Here is a 21,651-nt window from a genome sequence, read left to right on the forward strand (position 1 = left end):
AGAGAGAGAGAGAGAGAGAGAGAGAGAGAGAGAGAGAGAGAGAGAGATTGTATTGACTTTGGGGGCAAGGAAAGCAATAACCAGCAATGGAAAACATCACAAAATTTATAAACATTCCTGAATTTCATTAATTTGGCAACTGATATATGAATTTGATCTTAGACTGAAAAATATAGGAGAGAACAATGGAAATGGTACTTTATCTCTCATTTTCAATTCCATTATGTAGGCTAGTATCTGTATTTATACAGCATGGCAAACATTTTAAAGAGCATTAGATACTTCTTGTTTAAATCTAAATAGTCTCTCCTCTCAGATTCCTTCCTTACTTCTCAGCAGGTACATTTTACTTGTTCTCTCATTTACTTAGCTTTTTCATGCTGATTACACTGAATATCACCCCATCCCCCTTCCTAGGCTCAAGGAATTAATGATAAGGCACCCCAGGGCTCCAAGTTCTTAGAGTAAGTTCCAGGAATGACAGAACCTCTGTTTCAACTTGCAACCAACAAAATAAAATTCAAAAGAATTTAAAATAACTGTATTTGGTCTGGCAAAAATAAGACTACTCTCTTACCTCTTCTACTTCCATCTCCCTCTTTTTTTTTTTTTACTTTTGTTCCCTCTCCCTTTCCTTCCTCCCTTCCTTCCTTCCTTCTTTCCTTCCTTCCTTCCTTCCTTCCTTCCTTCCTTCCTTCCTTCCTTCCTGTCTTTCTTTCCCACAATCCTTGCTATTTGTCCTTTCTTTTCCTTCTCTCTCCTTCCTACTCACATGCATTTAATGGATCCTCTCTCCAAAGAAACCTGAGGAATCTCCCTCTCCCATGTGGGCCCCCCAAAAATCTACTCCTAAGTTTAAGGTACTTTGTGGTTCTGCAAACCATAGCTCCCTGATTCTCACCCAATATATGTACTTTTGCTAAACAGCCAGAAGATACATTGAGTTCAAAGCAAAAGTGATTGATGAAGTAGCATAATATTATTACTAGCAATAGAACATTTTCTACCATGGAATTTGAACCTAACCTCTCTAATTCTAAATCCAATATTTTTTCCAATGTACTATATTGCCTCTAATTACAACTCAGAAGTCAAATACTATCTGAAAGGGAAATTTCAGTTCCTGTTTGTAAATAAAAGCTATCGTGCCTCCAAATTGATCTTAGAATGACAGATTTGAGTTGGAGAGTTGGAGAGGACTTGGCACAAATTTCTCATTATTTCATCCAAGTTTCCTCCTTTTGGATCACAGGATTGTAAATCTAGAGTTGCAAGGGGCTTCAAAGAGCACTTTGTTCAACCACTTCATTTTACAGAGGAGGAAACTGAGGCACAAAGAAGTTAATTGACTTGCCCAAGAATGGTCATTGTTTAATATCCATAATCATTTCATTTACAAACTGTAAGTTACTGTGTGATCATAGGCAAGTAACTTAAACTTTCAGCCTGAGTTTCCTTATCTGTAAAATGAACATTGATTCATCAGTCAACAAGTATTTATTAAGTGACTACAACTTACACTGCAGATAAAAGCACAAAGAATGAAATAATCTCTACTCACTTTCTTATGGGAGAGACAACAATGACCTATAAAATATATATGCAGCATAAATGCAAAGTGAATAAATTCAAATAGATACAAAGTAGTGAAATGCAAGGCAGTTTAGGAAGGAGAACTCTAGTAGTTGAAGCATCAGGCAAGTCTACATGCAGAAGATGATCCTTGAGTCAAGTCTTAAGGGGAGAAAAGCAAGGCAGGGGTAAAGAGGGAGTACATCTGAGGCATGCAGAACAGTGTGAAGGCAGGGACTTGGGAGGTAGAATGACATAGATGCTGACCATAGAAGATGATAATGCCATTTGTCTCATACAGTTGTTGTGAGGAAAGGGTAATATAAACAAAATTAGAGGCAACAGTGAACAGAGCCCTGGACCTTTAGATAGGAAGTCCCAAGTTAAAATTTGACGTCAGACCTTACTAGGCATATGACCATGGGAAAGCTCCTTAATCTTTCTGGACCTCAGTTTCCTCACCTATCAAATGGGGATAATAATAGTATCTACTTCCCAGAGTTGTGTGAGGATAAAATGAGGCAGTATTTATGAAACAGTTTGCAAACCTTAAGACACTATATGAATGTTGGCTACAATTATTGTTATATCCCATAGATGTATTATTGCCCTTAATATGAATCTATTCATTAGAATTCCTTCTTACCATAGATAAAATTATCATCTTAAACCCCTGGAAGGACCTACCTTGAAAACTTGTTTATTTATTTGTTTTAATAAAAATGGTCTGTTTTTTTTTTAAAGGAAACTAATTTAAAAGAGTTGTGATTAGCCTAAAGTCACACAAGCTAGCTGAATCTAAGAAGATAGGATATACATTTCCTGGCCTAAAATCACACAAAGCTAGCTCAAAACTTTAAGAGTCCTTTGTATTCTCACTACCTATCATCTCTCTATATCTCTGAGTTCAAAGGCAGTAAGAATGTAATTTAATTGAAAGCACATTAGACCTAGGGTCTGAGGACCTAGATTCAAATCCTGCCTCTCTTACTAGCTGGGCAAGTCACATAATTCCCTTCCATTCGGTTTCCTCATCTGTAAAATAAGGTGGTTGGACTGGATAGCCTCTGAGGTCCCTTTCATGTCTAAATCTATGATCCATGATCCTCACTTACCTCATTGTACAGTTTCAAGTGAACCTCCATTCCTGGCAAGTTTTGGAGATGTTTGTTTACTGAGGAAATGAGCTGATACAACCCATAATCCATGGCTGCAAACATGGCCCAGACATAGAGATTAGTCAGTATGGGGAGGAAAAACAGTCCAAGGTTTCTCTTCTCCTTAGGAGTCAAGCAGATGGAAGGAATGATAATGTATTTCTTTCTTTCCTGCTTATTAAGTGGAAGGACACAGGGTCTTTTGTGATGCCTCTCACTTTCATCAAACTGCATGAATTCCCTGGTGATATAGATGTTTTCAAATCTACAACTCTGGGGGCCCAAGAAGCGTTTCATGAAGAGTCCTGTGCTGAGAAGAACTAGAGCAAACCCAGCGATGGTCAATAGTCCTTGGCCCAGAGAAGATACTACCTCTGTGACAGTGGTTATATGGTCTATTACACTTAGGATTTCTTCTTTGGTGTCATTTAGCCTAATCTGAAAGGCTTTGCTGGGACTGAGAATAGACATGGCCAAGGTGTGATTCCAAGAGACAATCTCTTCAAATAGACTGATATCTGTGACAAGACTATAAAGCCACTGAATTACTTCAATGTATTTGTTCAAGAGAGGGAAATGGATAGTAAAGCTTTTGATACTGAGGTTACAGGTCATCCCTTCCAGCAGGCCTTTCAGGTTATGGAAGATATTTTTCACGTGGCCAAATGTCACGATCCCTGTTCCAGCAGCAATCAGAGCATTTCTGCCTTCACGTAGTCCACAAGAGAGAAAGAAGAGAACAGCAAAGCAGCGTATATGCTTGGACCAACACAGTAGGATTGACATAATAATCCATAAAGGAATGAAGAAGATTGCCGAGGATGACAGGAACCAATACAAGCCAAGATATAAGAGCACAGTTAAGATGAAACCAACCACACAGCAAACTCCATAATGCTGCAAGAAACCCTTCCATCCAGTGCTCCTTGGAGACAAATAAAATTGCCAAAGACATAAGAAGACTTCAATGATTGAGGCCCCAACATTCATACTGTTGATAATGGTCTCCTCACGGATTCACCAGCTGGAAAAAAGAAGGAACAAAGGTCATCAGTTGCTTTTGGTTCTAGGCTGTGGCTTTCTGGTTTTATACTTAACATCCCCACCAAGTGATCTTAACATCCCTGATATTCCCAAATGAAGGAGTCCTCCAGTCTCTGACTATTTCTAGTGTTTTATCCATCACAGTTATTTCTGCCAATTGAATTTTATTCAATTTAAATCAATTAACGAATATTTCTTTAATTACTAACTATGTATAAGATGAGAAGGTAGCATGTCACAAGACTGGAGGAGTCCCAAAAACCTGGGTTCAAGGCCCATCTCTGACAAATATACTAGTTGTGTGAGGAGTCTGAGTTAAATAATAAGTCATTTAATGCCTCAGTTCTGTAGTCAATGCTCTATAATAATAAGTTAAAGAATAATTTGCTTTGATAGAGGAAGTTACCTCATAGGGAGTTTTTTATACTAATAAAATCACAAATCTGTACCAAAAAAACGTTGCAAGGCACTATTCTAGACATTAGGGAAACAGATTAAAAAAAAAAAGAAAGAAACAGTGGCTATTCTCAAAGAATTTACTTTCAATTAGGCAGGAGGGAGTGGAGATTACTATAAAGTTATACAAAATAATATCAAGAAGGACAGTGTTTGTAATTAAGAGGTTAAACACAGACCTTGGGCCTGAGGTGTGCTTTGAAGAAAGCTAGAGATTCCAAGAGCAGGAGGCACAGAAGGGATGCATTCTAGGAAGAGGAAAACACCTCTAACAGGCATAGAGTCGGGGCGGCCAGGTAGCATAGTGAGTAAGAGCACTGGCTCCAGTGTCGGGATGACCTGGAGATCGAATCCAGGGCTCAGACACTTAGCACCCACCCAGAAACACCTGGCTGTGTAACCTTGAGCAAGTTACTTAACCCCGATTGCTTAATAAATAAATAAATAAAAGGCATAGAGTTATCAATTGGACCATGGCTAATAAATGCTGGTACATAAATGTAATATAGTATTATATGCAATAAGAAACAACAAATTTGAAATCTACAGAGACCTACTGGAAGACTTATGTGTGCTGATGAGGGTGAAGTAAGCCTAATCAGGAAGGAAGGAAACAAGCATTTATTTAAGTACCTACTATGTAGCAGGCACTGCGCTAAGCGCTTTACAAATACCATCTCATTTGATCTTCACAACAACCCTGTAAGGTAGGTGCTAATGTTATTCCCATTTTATAGGCAAGGAAACTGAGGTGGAGCAAGGTTAAATGATTTGTTCAGAGTTATGTAGCTAATTACATGTCTGAGGTAGGATTTGAACTCAGGTCTTTCTGACTCCAAGTCCAGTGCTATAGCCCCTGCACTACCTACCTATGTTTTTAAACTGTAAGAGCTGTGACAAACCCAAGATGAATTGCTAAGTGGAATTTTCCATCTCGAGCATGATTTTGTCTTTGATAATGTTCCAATCAGGTAGTTCATTCATATGGAAAATCATATAAAGAATATCTAAGCACACAGGTGGGATTTGGACCATGGCCATTTAAATTGTTCCACATAACTAACTTGTCTCCTCCTTTTACCTCCCCCTCCCTCAGACTACTGCAGTGACCTCCTGAGAATGCTACAAGGAAAACATGAACCTTTCTGTCATTGAGTCTCTACTGTCTTTTCCTGGAGTTGGAATATGCATTATGAATGTGCTCTGGGCTGCTGCCATTCTGTCAATCAGGCAGATTTGGTTTTGTGATGCATTTAAATAGCCTTGGGGCTAATTTGGAACAGAACAAAATAAATTGTGAGATTATTCTCTCTTGATTGACACTGAAAATATCTAATGAGAAATGTACCATATGTATCAGTATTTTAATGAGGATTTTGATCAATTTTTAAATGCTCTTAAATAAATCTCATTTCCCATCAAATCTTGTGAGCTGGATTTTACACAGAGATTCTCACTTATTTGACCATAGCATGGGGGTGGGGCTGGGCAGGGAAGAAGAATCTAGTCTTCAGCTGGAGGGAATAAACTGTTAATCTTCTGGGTGAGAGCCTGATTTTTTCTCAATATGCTCAGGCTGAATGAGAATAATGAGGGAAAGAAGTAAGAAATATGGAAAAGTTTTAGGAACAATTGTGTGGAAGCTTACCTAGGAATTTGTGTATAGGACCAGATGTTCCAGCTGTGTTATACTAAATAGAAGCTTCATTTTATTCTCACAAACAGCTTTTAAGTATGTGATGTGTGCAAGGTACTATGCTAGGCACTGCCCTCAAGAAGTTTGGAACCTACTGGGATGGTGCAGATTATACTCAAATAAAAAAATACAAGATAATTTAATGAAATAATGTGGGAAAATAAAGGAAAGCTTCCTTGAGGAGGTGTCCTGAGTTGAGTCATGAGGAAAGATAAGGATTCTGAGAGCAGTATGTGAGGAAATACATTCCAGCTTGTACAAATGTATGGAGTCATGCAAAATATAGTTCAATTTGGCTGTAACTTAGGATATATAAAGGAGAGAAAAGTGAGCTAAAAAAATCCCTTTATATACTCAGTTTTGAATTGTGGGAACTGCTAATGGTGAGTTTCTAGCTTTTCATGCTAACAAATTTAGTAAAGGCAGCAGCATAGAAACAATAAAACATTTAATTGGGGGCAAAAAAATAAACAGTAATTAAACAGAATTTACACACATTCTGAAATGAGTCCAAGGTTTGTCCCTTTCTTTCCCACTCCCCCCCTCCAGAGTATCTTGGGAACTAAGCCTCTCTAAGAGTCATCATGTGTTGACAGAGAAGGCATGCAGCCAAAGTAGATACCTTGTAGATGGCCTTATTGCTAAAGACTCCAGCAAATGGCTGCGGCTGTGTCGCGGATTTCCTGCTTACAGTCTTTCTCTCCTTGTGTCACTCCTGGTCATGCCATCTCCATTCAGGTCTTGGTGTCTCTTGTCTCAGATGCTACTCATAGATACAACTAGATGGTATAACAAAGTGGTGTCAAACTCAAATAGAAACAGATCACTACAGGGTATATATTTACTTAGAAAACCACAAATTAACATTATCTACATTGTATTATATTTTAAATTATTTTGTTAAACATTTTCTAATTGCATTTTAATCTGATTTTTGACCCCAATTGCGTTTTGCAGTTTAACACTTCAAAGGTAGAGGATAGAATGCCAGATCTGGAGTCAGGAAAACCTGATGTTACATTTTGCATCAGTCACTTACTTAGCTGTGTGACTCTGGGCAGGTCACTTAACTTCTCTCACTCACTATCTTCATTTGGAAAATGGGGAGTAATAATACATCTATTTCACAAGGTTATTGTGAGGACTAAAAGGGATTTCATATACATATGTGACATATAGTAATTTATTTATGTTTATGTAATGCTTTGACAATCTTTAAGTATTATATAAATATTATAGAGGTGCTACATAGACAGACCCATGTTTTAGGAAAATCATTTAGCTATAATTATTACTGTAGTTTACTCAACTACTCCTAGGCTCTGATTAACTTCTCAGACTGACAATCTTCTTGGTCTAGTCAAAAACTCCAGCAGACTCTTCCACAAATCAGACAACCAGTCAATAAAAATTTACTATAAATAGGCACCTACTACATACCAGAAACTCTGCTAAGGTCTGGGGATACAAAAAAGGCAAAAGATCATCCTTATTCTCAAGAAACTAACCCTCTGATAGGGGAAACAAGTCCACAAATATGTATTAACAAGCTAGATATAGGAACATTAGAAATAATTAAGAAAGAGAAAAGCACTAGAATTAAGAGGGGTTGAGAACAGCTTTGTATAGACGATGGGATTTTAGTTGGGACCTGAAGGAAGTCAGGGAATCCAGCAGGCAGAGATGAGGAGGGAGGATATTTCCAATCATGGGAGACAACCAGAGAAAATGCCTGGAGATTAGAGATGCAATGTCTTGTTTGTGGAATGGCAAGGTGGGCAGTGTCACTGAGTCAAAGAGTACCTGGAGGGGAATAAGGTGTAAGAAGCCAGGAAAGTTAGGAGGGAGCAAGGTTATGAAGGTCTTTGAATATCAATAGTATTTGCATTTGATCTTGGAGGTGATAGGAAGCCATTGGAGTTTATTAGGGAGAGGGGTGACATGGTTGGACCTATGTTTTAGGAAAATCACTTAAGTGACTAAATGGAGTATAGATTAGAGTGAGAAGAGACTTGAGGTGGTCAGACCCACCAGCAAAGTGGTAACAGCATCGGAGGAGAGAAGGGGACACATTGGAGAGATGCAATGGCAACATATTGAATATGTGGGAGCGAGAGAGAGTGAGGAGTCAAGAATAATATTTAGGTCTCCAGCCTGAAGGACTGGGAGGACAGTGGTGGACAGGTTTAGGGGGAAAGATAATGAGTTTCGCTTTGGACGTGTTGAGTTTAAGCTGTCTACTGTATATCCAGTTTGGGATATCTGAAAAGTAATTGGAGATGCAAGATTTGAGGTCAGCAGATTGGTTGGGGAAGATAGGTAGAATAGAAAATTATCAGCAAAGAGATGGTAACTAAATCCATGATGAGATTGCCAAGTGAAGTAGTTTAGCAGAATAAAAAAAAAGGCTCGTAATAGAACTAGGACATCAAACATTTTGGCAAGAGAAATTTCTATCTCCAACAGTTTCAGCTAGAGGAAGGACAAAAGATCAGCCTTCTTCTGCTGTTGATGGGGACCTCTTCTCAACTCCTTCATGCACTACTTCCCACCTTTCACAAAGAGCTTCTTATTCTTCCTGGGAGTAAAAAAAAGGGGGAGGAGGAAAAGGAGGGGAGATGCAGAAAGCCTGCTTCCTGAGCAGCAAAAATTGAAGACTTCTATCAGGTTGGATTTAGATTCTAGAAGACCTTAAACACCAAGCTGAGTTTTGCATTTCACTCTATAGACAAAAGAGCCCCACTGAAGGCTCTTGAACAGAAAATTGCTTTTGTCAGACTTGAACCTGAAAGTCTATTAGCGACCTTGTAGAGAATAAATTAGAAAGGAAGGAAACTGGGAGTAAGGAGACAAATTAGGAAGCTACTGCAATCCTGCAAGAAAAAAGTGAAAAGTGCTTGAACTAAAGCAGTGACTGTAAGAAGTGGGCAGATGGGAGAGATGTCATGGAGATAAAATAGGCAAGAATTGTCTGACATTTGAGGGTTAGGAAGTAGGATAAAGGTAAGGATGACTCAAGTTATGGAAGTTATGATTGGAAGAAGGGAGGTGAAAGAAAAGGAAACTTGTATGAGGGGTAGGTGTAATCAATAAACATTTATTAGGAGCCAACTATGTGCCAGTCATTGTACTGAGGATACAACCAGGTAAAGAAAGGCGATCTTTGCACTCAGAGAGCATACAATCTGATTGGGGGTGGGGCTAGGGAGGGGGCAGGCAGGCTGAGGAAGACAATAGACAAAAGGAAGCTGAAAAGGAGAGGGAAAATAGGTAGAAAGATGCTAAGTTCTGTTTTTGAAATTTTGATTTGAGGTGTCAGCTGGACACTCAGGTAGTGGAATCTAACAGGCAAGTTGTGATATGAGCCTAGAGATCAGGAGGGATTAGGGCTGGCACTATAGATTGTAGAATCTTATGCACAAAATAATAATTGAACCTATGGGAACTAATGAGATTACCAAGGAAGAGAATATAGAGTGATAAGAAAAGAGGGACCATTATGGATCCTCAAGGGACACCCAGGTTTGAGAAGAGGGATATAGATAATGAACCAGCGAGGAAAAGCGAGGAAAACCACAAAGGGGTAATAGAAAGAACATGATTTGTAAGAAGAATCCAGCCAGGGGAATGGCTAAATATATGTTGAACTACTGGAGAACAGGTATTAGACAAAGTACAAGATGCTCCACAAAAAGGTCCTCAGACCAATGATGGGATCAGGCCATTTTGTCATGGAAGAGAAGGTACCACTCCACCAAGATTTTAGGGAGGAAAGAATAGAGGAGTTGTGAGTAATTTCTGCTGTCATTAAGAGAATGTAAGGGTGTTCCCATTAACTTTCAGCTACATTCGTGATGCCATTAGTGACTCCTTTCTTCATGAACCAAAGACAGGGTCTTTCCTTGAAGTTCATTCTCAATACATCAGAGCTGTACATCATTTCTTGGTTCTGAGGAGTCAACATTCTCCAATCATAATAATGTGAGGTAGCCCTGAAGAGCTGGCACAATGGAATCTCCATTGAGGCAGAGTCCAGAGAAGTAACAGAACATTTAAATAGCCCTTCAAAGTTTGTGACTCACTTTGCAAGCATTATCTTATTTGAATCTTACAATAACCCTGTGAGACAGATACTATCAGTTAGTATTCCCATTTTACAGGTGAGCAAACCGAGGCTCAGAGAGGTTCAGCAACTTGCCTGTGGTTATGCAAAGTCATAAGTGTCAGAGGCAGCATTTGAACCCAGGACTTCACAATGCCAGGTATAGCACTCTATCCTTTCTCCCATTCCCATTAAATGATACTGGACTCAATTTAGGGGTCAGCTGTCCATTTCCTTTCTTTACTCCTTCACTCATGATTGACCCTAATCCATTCCGGGATTTGTCCTCAGCTAGAAGAATACATAAGTGCCATTATCTACCAGGCATCGTGCTAAGTGATGAGGAGACAAAGAAAGGGACAAAAACACTCCTTGCTCTCAAAGAGTTCACAGTCTAAGGTGGGAGGCAACATGTAGACAACTATGTACAGACAAGATATAGATAGGGTAAACTGGAGATTATCTCAGAGGGAAGTCACTAAGATAAGAAGCACTTGGAAAAGGCATCTTACAGAAGGTAGGACTTTACCTGAGCACTGGTTTGAAGGAAGCCAGAGATGGGGAGAGAGAATACTCCAGATAACAGTGGACAGTCAGTGAAAAAAGTATGGAGTCAGGAAGTGGAATTGACTCATTTGAGGAAGAGCAAGGAGACCAGTGTCCCTGGATCATGGAATACATTGGACTGTGTAAGGTTTAAGAAGACTGGAAAGGTTAAAAAAGAGAGAGAGAGAGAGAGAGAGAGAGAGAGAGAGAGAAAGGTTGGGATTGTAAAGGCCCAACAGAGGATTGAGGTAAGAGGGAGACATTGGAGTTTAATAGAGTGTGTGTGTGTGTGTGTGTGTGTGTGTGTGTGTGTGTGTGTGTGTGTGTGTAAAACATGGCCATACTCAAGTTTTCAGAAGATTGATTTGACAGTTTAGAGGAGAATGGATTGGAAAGGGGAGAGACTTTAATTATAAAGACCAACTAACAGGTTACTGCAGTGGTCAAGGTGGTTAGGGTCTGCACAAAGGTGGTGGCAGTGTCAGAGAAAGAGAAAGAGAAGAGTTCAGAGAAATTTTGAAAAGGTGGAAACAATGACTTTTTGACAAATGACTGGATATTGGGTGTAACAGAGAGAAAGGAGTTGAGAATGACACCTAGTTGCAAACCTGAGTGTTTGGGATAATGATGGCATCTCATAGTAACAGGGAAGTTAATATGCTTCCCAACCCACTCTGAATGCTTCAGTGGGAAACCAGTGTTTCATTCATATAGATTGTCCATTCAAACAGATCTATTTAAGTCATAAGCTCACATTCTAGTTTTTCTATTACTAGTTGGATAGGGATAGGTACTAGACCTATAATTTCTTTCCTACAGGGGGCTTCCAAGTGAGAATACTCACTCTGTCAATACAGGTTGGAAATCTCTTCACATTTTATCTCCTTGTGGAGTGTTATGGGAGCCCTGCACACTTGACTAAATTACCCATAGTCAAATAGTATGTGCCATAGTCAGTACTTCTCCATTTTCCTAGTTCCAAAACCTGTTCCTTATCCATTATGCCATACTGCCTATTCTAAATAGGTCATCCTGTATGACTTTGTCTAGAATCCAAGTAGTTTCTTTTCAGAAGGATCAGAATTCCCAGGCACCTCGGAGCAAAATTTCTGAGAATAAATCACACAATTTTACTTGCTTGCTGGGAAATTAATAATACATGTTCTGGATTCCTTTTCCCCTCTATTGCTTTCATTTTTTTAAACAATATGCCATAATAAAGACACTTCTCAGAGAGCTTGAAGCAGATTTATGTGCATATTAACACTTTAACATTCTGTAATAAAATCTAATAACAATTAAATAAGATATACTGTTGCAATTTTGTCCTATAATTGGCACATGCTGTCTTAACAAGCATCAACTTCAATTTTATATTCCTTTTCTTCACACAGAAAACAGCATGTTCTAAATGATAGGTAAGATATTTCCTGCAAAAACAGGTCCTTCCCCATTTGGGTCTTACATCTATTCCGTGGCCTAAAAGGCAGAGCCTTGGACCCTCTTCTCCCACCCCACTTCCTTTCTCTAACCCCACAGGCTGCTCTTCTCATCTGCTTTTAGCATTAATATTCTCGAATACTTCATCTCTCCATCCATTCATTCAATAGGCAATTGTGAAAGACATTGTGAATTATGAAATACATGTGTTAGACACTGTGCTTGTCACTGGTGGGGGAAAGACAAAAAAAAGACATAGTCCCAGCCCTCAAGGGGCTTACATTCTCTTGAGGCAAAACAAACTGTATAGAGAGAAAATATATAAGTAAAAACATAGCAATGTTTAACAGTGTACTAATAACTGGGGGTAACAAGGAAAGACCTTAGACTGGAGATGGTGCTTGATCTGAAACTTGAAGGGAGCTAGAATTTGTAAAGGATGCAAGGAGGGGAAAAGTTCCGGATATAGGGGACAACTTGTGTGAAGGCATGGAAACTGGAGATAAAATTTCATGTAATGAAAAGATCAAGCTGGAGAAAAGAGGAAATGAAAGGCAGTAATGTGCAGTAAATGTGGAAAGATCAGTGGGATGTATATTTGAGAAGGGTCTTAAATGCCCTGGATTCAATTTTGGTGGAGTTTGGATTGGTCTCTAGGATGGTCTCTGGAAATTCCCACAGATTCAAGGAACCTGGTTACTAATTCATTATCCTGGGAGATGACAAACTTTCTGGCTGTTTCCAAAGGACTTGTAACTTTCATATGTTGCAGAAAAACCTGACTTGTCCCTTGATCATCACCTCCCTAGTGACAGGGACAAGGGGGTGAGGGGTCTTAGTTAATTAAAAGGAGAGAGAACTTCCAGTGGGTTTTCTCTTGCTTGAAATCTTCTGGGTGGCACATAGTGTACTCTGGCTGTGAAGTAGGTGAGGAGGCTGTCTTCCTCTCCCAGGTACCCACCATCCCACCACTGTTCCCACATGGAATATGGATTCAACTACTTGAACCTGGATCTGGAGCTTGGGCTACCTTTTCTGTGCTGTGTTTTCTTTCCATGAATATCAATAAGCTTAGGCTGAATATGTCCAAACTTCTGAGTTCTAGAAGTCTGAAGGTCCTGGACCCAATGATTGGGAATGCTGGTAGCAGAAGAAGCTCCTGAGAGAATATGGCCCTGACAAGTGGATTGACCTAAGCCTGGCTGGATTTTGTTTGTTTGTTTTTGCCAGCAGACATGTTCTTTGAGTTGTTTCAACAGTGAAGAGTCAAGGAAAAATAAATGTAAAATGCCTAATTAGAAGTCTTGCAAACAGCTGTATGGTCTAATGGGGTTTAAGTTTTAACCTTCCAGCAGATTGTATCAGTAATTATAAGTTAAATTACTGAATCTTATTTTTAGCAGTTCTGTTAATGCACACTGTAAGACTTTTATATTTAATTTTTCTTTCATATAGGACTAAATTTCCTGCCCCACACCTGATTCATATTGTGCACTGGGTACTTTTTTGCCCTCCCCCGGCCCCTTTTAGGAAATCCTAGAAAAGAACTAAAAGAATAATTGTCCCTGGGGCACCACAATGGGGGTTTATTAAGCCAAAGAATGTGAGAATAGGGAACCTAGTAAATCACATGACTAAATAGAGAATAGGAAATGGGCAAGGTACTCCCTCCACCCCCAATCTGCTTTCCTCCTGTGGGCCTAGCAACTGTTTTCCCACATTGCACAATAGTAGACTTGAAGTGTCCATGACACTGACCTATTCTTTAGAGGTATTAATGAGATGATATTGGAAAAGCACTTCTGGGAATCGGTGCCCAGTAAATCTTGTCCTCAGTTTATAATTGTTTTGAAGGCTTTGGACTCTTTCTCTGGAGACTTTACCAACAGAGAAGATGCTGAGTCCTTGCTCTCCAGGCAAAGCAGGCCTTTGGTTCAGCCTAACATCAGGCTGAGTTGGATGATCTTTTCTATAGTTCTATGGATCTGTATACTCTCAGCAATTCCTTTTTGCTTACTGATCCGATATTTTTAATTCTTAGAGCAGCTTAATGTAATAATAATAAAATAGCTGCCAGTTAGATAGTGTTTTAAAACTTTCAGACTGCTTTACAGACATTAATTCATTTGATTACATGACTATTCTTTTTTTTTCCTCCAGATACCTTCCCAAACTCTTCTTTTAGACAAAATCCCCAACCAAAGCCTTGACAGACTTGTGAACCCTGATGATCATTGTTTTGCTAGTTCCTTTCCAAGAAGTTTTGTCAACAGATACACACATGACAAATATTTAGGCATTTTACTTATTGCCCCATCAGAAATGTGGGAGAACAAACTTCTCTGAGCTCCTTTAAACTGAAAATTAGCTTAGAGAGGGCAAATCTCCCCTCTGTTAGATAGAGCAGTCTATATTCTTTATGAATAGGGGGTACAGGTGGAAGTAGGGGAGTAGGGGAACCCCATATCTTCTCAATATTACCTATAGCTTCTTGGTTTGATTCCAAATGGCCTTCCAGGACATCAAGCATACACTGATATTCAAATGTAAGTGCAATAATTATTTATTTTTATTATAATATTATCTAGGATTTTTATAGTGGAGAATGGAAAATGTATTAGTATATACTATGTACCAGGCACTGTGCTAAGCATTTTACAAATATCGTCTTACCTGATCCTCCCAATAGCCTTGGGAGGTGGGTGCTATTATCAGCATCTCTGTTTAACAGACCAGAAAATTGAGTTAAAGAGAGGTTAATTGATTTGCTCAAAGTTACACAGTAACTCAGACACAGTAAGTGTCTGTGGCTGGATTTGAACTCAAGTCTTCCTGACTCTGGGCTTAGTGCTCTATCTACTTTATCACCTATATAGATACTTCAAGTACTTTAAAGTTTGCAAAGCCCTACACTCACACATGTATTACATCTATTATATACATGTGTATATTTACATATGTGCATATGAAATCTCATTTGACTTTTTCAAAGATTTGCAAAGACTTTTCCTCATAACTATTCTATAATATATGTTGTATAACATCATTATATATGTTTTATAGATAAGGGAACTGAAGCTCAGAGAGGGGAGATTCTAGTGAGGCTGTATCACATAGCTAGTCAGTTTCAGGGCAAGGATTTTAACCTAATCCCTCCACATATTTTCTTCTATATCAAGTTGCTTCTTCAAAATATAAATTAATCATAATGTATTTTTAAAAAATTTTCCACCGTTTTGTAAAATCCATATTTCTGTTAGGTCCCATTAATAAAGTTGACTTTGAAGAAAAGAATCTCAGTTCCATATTTTCCCTCGTTATTCATAAATATACTTTTTTTTTTGCTGATTTACCCTTTCACTTTTCTGGCTACCAGCTTATGTATTTATTTCCAGGTCCACTGGTTTAGAGTCCCTTTCAGAGGACCACTTCCTCCAAATTGGACTTTATCCTCTGGAAAGGTAGGAAGTAGGAAGAAAGGAAGGATGTAGAAGGTTTACGTTAATGTTAGAAACCAACACATAGCAGTGGCTTCTGAGCACACCTTACCCTGTGGGGAAGGGCCTTAAGTCATATAAAAAATACAAAATAGTTTTATTTGGAGATAAGGAACAAAAAATGGTATGTGTATGTGTATATATCTATATGTGTGTGTATATACACACACATACATACTCACACTCCAAGCTTCTTCTCTCTTCCTTCCTCCCTTTTTCTCTCTTTCTATATACATGTGTGTACATATGTGTATATACACATATGTGTGTATATGCATTAATATATATATGCATTTGTATGCATTTTCTTTTTGACCCTGAAAGAGAAGAATTTATTCAAGACTGCTATTCCTTTTGCCTGATCTCCTTTTTTAAGCTCTTAAAACTTCTTCCTACACCCATCTTCTTTTATTCCTTCTGATTTCTTAAGACCTTTAAAAAAAAAAGCAGATGAGGCAGTTGCTTCTCTATCAGCCTTTCCAACTTTGTTCCTCTTACCTCTTCCCCAAATCTGTAACATTTATTTTATTGCTTCCTTAGCTACAACCGCCCTTACTCATTTCACCCTTTGACTCTTTTCCTGCTCATAGAATCATAGCATCTCTGTAACTCAAAATCTTGCAGAAATGAATGATGTAAACTAGAAGTTAATAAAGCATTTGATTAAAAAAAAAAGAATCATAGCATCTCAGAGTTGGAAGGGCCTCCAAGGTCATCTAAGCCAACATCAGCCTGGGCTTCCTTTTTCACTCTTCCCTGCATCCCCTTCAGTCACTGCCAACTAGACATATTCACCAACATAGCTCTCTTGCCTTTGTCCTGAGAGAGCAGGAAGCAGAGATGCCTCCCTTTCAGCTCCTCTCAGCCTTGGTTTCAAGAGGCCAGTTGCTGGTTTCTCCAGCATAGCCTTAGTTTGACACAGTAAATGACTACCTCTCACATCTGTGCGGTACCCCAAGCCAGCCTTAAAGCTAGCTGACAATTTCATTTTTCTTTTAAGGTTAGATGGCTATTATACAAAAGGAGGGAAAAAAGCCTCTCATCACTCTGTGTGCAAAAGGTAGCAAGGAACAAAAAAAGAGAACAGTCAGAAGAACACAGGCCCTAGATGAGAGGCATTCAAAGTCCCGAAATATGTATCTGTGCAGAGCTCACGTGGATTGGAGGCTTTGTCTCCTTTCAGGCAAGGATGAGCTGTTGCTAGGGGTAGCAGAAATGAGCAGGCTTTGTGCCTCCATTCAGTGCACTTGAGCAAATAAAAGAAAGTTGCCAGCTCTGGATCTCTGTTTTTCTTGTGAGGTTAAAAATGTAGGTACCAAGAGTCCATGCTTACTGCAGAGGGCACTAGGGATTCAGAATTCCTCCAGAGCCCTATTCAGTCAGCTTTCTGAAAAACAAGAATGGCCAAAAACTCTTTGGCAACATACCACCTACCTGCTAAGCTGAGCAACTGAGAATTCTTAAGGTAAGGACAAAAATGCCTTAGTTGTAGGATCAAGTTGGTGGCTGAAACAAATGAGTCTATTTTTTTTTTTAATAATTAAAATGCCCAGATAAATGGCTGCCTCTTAAGTACTTTGTAGAATTTGGAATATTGAAGAAGTAAATCAAGGAGTCTGCCCCTGAGCTATCACCCATAAAAAGCACACATTCCCTTTTAATAAAAGAGCCAAATGAACAAATCCTTCTTTCTGGAAAATTACTGGGTCAAGTGACCTTGCAAGAATTCCTCTTGTCCCCCTCTCCTTCTTTTCTGGGAACTGTGTCTATTTGCAGATACATTATAAATTAATACAAATAAAGATCAGTTCTGTTTGCCACTTGTCCCAGTGTGGAAGCCAATGGCTTCTGGATAGTATTACAGACCTAAGCTAAAAGGGGACATTGAGTCCAATTCCTTCATTTGGTAGATGAGGGTCAGAAAGATGAAGTAACTTGCCTAATATAAGTAACTTATAGAATGAGGATTCAAACTCAGTCACTTTGACTTACTTGCCCCCTTTTCCCACTAAAATCCCTTCTGAATTTTTCATAGCCAATAGATAAAGCTTCTCTCTCTTGACTGCATACACTGGAGTAAACAGGTTGCTTTGCTGCTTTGCTCTTCACTGGGCTGAGCTGCCAGCAAATTTGGGCATGGACTCATCACTGGACCTCTGGCAGCTCACTCTTTCAACATTTTGGAGATCACAAGGTCAAAGCCTAGTCCACTCCATCTTCAACACTCCTTCACCTTCAGCAGAAAAGAACTAATACAGGCGTGGCCAGGTGGCTCAGCGAGTAAGAGCACCGGTTCCAGTGTCGGGATGACCTGGGGATCGAATCCCGGGCTCAGACTCTCAGCACCACACCCAGAAATAACTGGCCATGTAACCTTGAGCAAGTTACTTAACCCCAATTGCTTAAAAAAAAAAAAAGAAAAGAACTAATATAACAGAACAGAAGCAACCACAAGTCTATGTTTTCATGGCTTCATGTTGACATGAGTGGAGAAAGTAGGCTGCTGGAACTAGTCCCCTCTCCCTATTCAGAAGCTTATAGCAGTCCTCATTCAAACACAGCCCTTCCTCACTGGAATGCAGCCAGGCAGGAAAGAGATGATCAGATGGTGGTTTGTACCTTTTAAGTTGCATTCCCAGTTCTGGCTCTTCAGCCAATCAATCAAAAGTCTACTTCTTTACTATGTCTTTGTCAATCAAAAGTATGGGGATAATTGTCCAACTCTGAAGTAGAAAGCAGGGCACTCATACTATGGCACACTTCTAGGAGATGGCTCACCCAATTTTTCCATGTAGTTTGGAGGCAGGTAGAGGATGCTCAGCATGTTCTAGGGACAGGGCTCCCATTGACCAGTTATATACATACATACATATACATACATACATATATATATATATATACACACACACACACACATTTAAAAGGTAGTTGCTTTAAATTAGAACCAAGTAGACAGGCAATTCTATAAGATTAGTAGGTTGTTGGATTGTTGGGGGGGTTTTGGGGGGAGGATGGTGGCTTTCTCTTTTGCCCAGTGTAATTATCTTGACAGGATCACAAATTCTGATTTCTGCATAGCCTTAGTTTGACACAGGATATGATTCCCTCTCATATTTGTGCAGTCCTCCAAGCCAGCCTCAAAGCTAGCTGAGAAGCCAGTGAGTCAGTCAACTAGCATGTATTAAATGACTACTATATGCCAAGATAAATTATAGATAATCTCAGAGTGAAGACACTAAGGAGAACTGGGAAAGGCTTCTTGTAGGAGGTAGGATTTTAGCTGAAATTTGGAGAAAGCAAGTATAAAAATGTATACACTATACTATAAAATTGATATGTACACATATACGAAGTAGTTGATAATTTGAGAGGAAGGACAATAGCAGTTGGGAGATGGTACCTGAGGTTCATCTTAAAGGAAGGAAGGGATTCAATGGTATAAGAGTAAAAAGGGAATGCATTCCAGGTAGGAGAATGAAGAGTATAAAGGCACTTGGATAAGATATGGAATGCCATGTGTGAGGAACAGAGAAAAGGCCAGTTTGGCTAGAACACAGAGTGCTGGAGGGGGTATAATGTGCAATGAGGCTGGAAAGATAGATGGAGACAGGTTGTATATGGCTTTAAAAGCTCTACAGAGGAGTTTATTTTTTATCCAAGGGACAATAGGAAGCTGGAATTGGTTGAGTTGGTCTGATTTGTGCTTAATGAAAATTACTTTTGCAACATATCAGATGGATCGGACAGTGAGAGATTTGAAGCAGTGAGACCATTTAAAAGGGTATGGCAATAATTTAGGCAAGAGTCTATGAAGACCTGAACCAAGTGAATGAAAAAAAGGAGACAGATTTGAGAGATGTTGTGAATATAGAAAAGACAAGATTTGGAAGCTGATTGGATATGTGGTCTGAGGAAGAGTTATTGTATTTGTCCTTCATTCTCAAAGAGGACTATGACATCAGGGAAGGATGACATGACTTGCAGTTGACTTTGATTTGAGTGCGGGAGGGCCATGCAAGATCACCAGCCTCACTTTTTCCTCCAGAGCCATCTGGGTCCAGTGGCCTGATATTCATCAGGATGACTGGAGATGCCCTGGATACAATGGGAGACCCTGGCCCTTTCAGGCTAAGGTCTTTTCAGGTTCTCACTTTGAGTGAGGTAACCTTGAGCAGGCAGCTTAGCCTCCCCCTGCTAGAGGAAGCTAGGTAGCTCAGTTGATAGAGCACCAGCCCTGGACTCAGGAGGACCTGAGTTCAAATCCAGCCTCAGACACTTACTAGCTGTGTGACCTTGGGTAAGTCACTTCGCCCTGTTTGCCTTAGATTCCTTATCTGTAAAATGAATTGGAGAAGGAAATGATAAATCATGTCAGTATCTTTGCCAAGAAACAACACCAATACATACATATTTATATATCTGTATATGTATATGTATACACACATGTATGAAATATGAGGAAGAGTAAGGATTACAGGACAATGCCAGGATTGCAAACTGGAAGTTTTGGAAAATGGTGGTGCCTTCCACAGACATAAGGAATCGTGGAAGATAGGAGGTTTAGGAGGGAAGATAACCAATTAAGCTTTTAGATATATAGGGTTTCAGATTTTACCAGGATACTAAGTTTGAAATGTCCAGTAGGCAATTAGTGATGAAGTACTGAAGCTATCTGGAAAGAACGCAGTTTGGTAGATCTGGAAGTTATGTGCATAGAAATAATAGTCAAACTCATGTGAGCTGATAAGGTTAAGAGAGAGATAATAGAGGGAGAAGAGAAAAGGACCCAAAAACTTTGGGGAACACTCATAGTTAAGGATAATGATCATGAGATAGCAAAGGAGACTGATAACTTACCTGAATTCATTCCTCAATGATTAACATACTCCCATTCTTTCTTTCTTTCCCTATCCCAGTGATTCCCTACCCCAGCTGCCACTGTACAAACCCCATTCTTTGTTCTCCACTACTTACTCCTTGGTTCCCATCCCCATCAACCCAACCTCACATTCCATTTTAAAGTCACCAATCCTCTCCATTATACTGTCTAGACTGCCTTCTGTGTACATAAAAACCTAGCTTACATCTGAAATCTTTTCCTTTCTTGATTCCTTCACCCTCTTGCACTCCCTAAAACCTGGTTCCCTACTGATGACACAGCTTCCCTGAAAACCTTTTTTAGCCCTGGTTCATCTTTCACTTATATCCCCACACTAACTTGTCATAGTGGAGGAATTGGAATAGTCCTTTCTCCAGAGTGCCACTTCCAAGCTCCCCTTCCACTACCATCATTGAGTAAACTCTCTTCCTTTGAGGTTCATTCAATCCATATTTATCAATCAATCAATCAAGATTCTGGTAACTATTGTCTACAGAACTTTAGGACACTCCTTCCTCAAAGAGTTCTATGTCTGATTCAGTCTTTCTCTCCTTACTCTCATACTACCGTGTTTCCCCGATAATAAGACCTATCCCGAAAATAAGCCCTCCCCTTACTGTGTAAGATTCCTCTAAAATAAGCCCTCCCCCGAAAATAAGCCCTATTGAGATTGCTACTGTAGTGAAGGTGATCCCCTGTGCTACACGCTACATTACCCTCTGTATGCACCGTCCCCCTCTGTATGCCCTCTGTATGCACCGTTCCCCCCCTCCGTGAAACGCACGCTGTGCTCCGAGCTGCATCCAATCAAAGCTGCAGCAGTGAGCGCGTCATCCTGTTCTTTATTGAATTCATTATTGAATAAAGGTACATTTTTTGTTCACATTTACCTGTTTATTAAAATTGCTGTCAATGTTCATTAAAATAAGCCCTCCTCTGAAAATAAGCCCTCTGGTGATTTTCTGTCCAAAAAAAATAATAAGACAGTGTCTTTTTATCAGGGAAACACGGTAGGTAGCTTCAATGTGCATACTGATACTCCCTCAAGCACACTAACTACCAATTTGCTCAATATCCTCATTTCCCACGACTTACTCCTGTACCCTACTTCAGTTTACCCACAGAGATAGGATCTTGCCATAGCCCACAAAAGTACCACTTCCCTGTTAATGAACTCTGAAAGTCCCTTATGTGATCAAAATCTGTTGTCATTCATATATTCACCCAATAGCCAATAAACATTTATTAAGCACCTATTATGT

The 21,651-nt window shown here is 39.4% G+C and overlaps 1 protein-coding gene across 1 annotated transcript in view; it reads right to left on the reverse strand.

Annotated features, from left to right (window-relative positions):
- The window catches only part of DCSTAMP (dendrocyte expressed seven transmembrane protein), a 63,078-nt gene that overhangs the window by 11,492 nt on the left and 29,935 nt on the right, over window positions 1-21,651 (reverse strand). The window contains exons 5-6 of the mRNA XM_069081008.1: window positions 6,548-6,704; window positions 2,688-3,753 (exon numbers count right to left, since the gene is read on the reverse strand). Coding sequence (XP_068937109.1) covers window positions 2,688-3,719 — 1,032 coding nt within the window. The 5' untranslated portion in view covers window positions 3,720-3,753; window positions 6,548-6,704. The remainder of the gene's footprint in view (window positions 1-2,687; window positions 3,754-6,547; window positions 6,705-21,651) is intronic.

Source organism: Petaurus breviceps, unplaced genomic scaffold (genome assembly GCF_028583685.1).
Source record: "Petaurus breviceps papuanus isolate PSGF00001 unplaced genomic scaffold, PetGlider_PUasm1.0 98, whole genome shotgun sequence".
Taxonomy (NCBI): domain Eukaryota; kingdom Metazoa; phylum Chordata; class Mammalia; order Diprotodontia; family Petauridae; genus Petaurus; species Petaurus breviceps.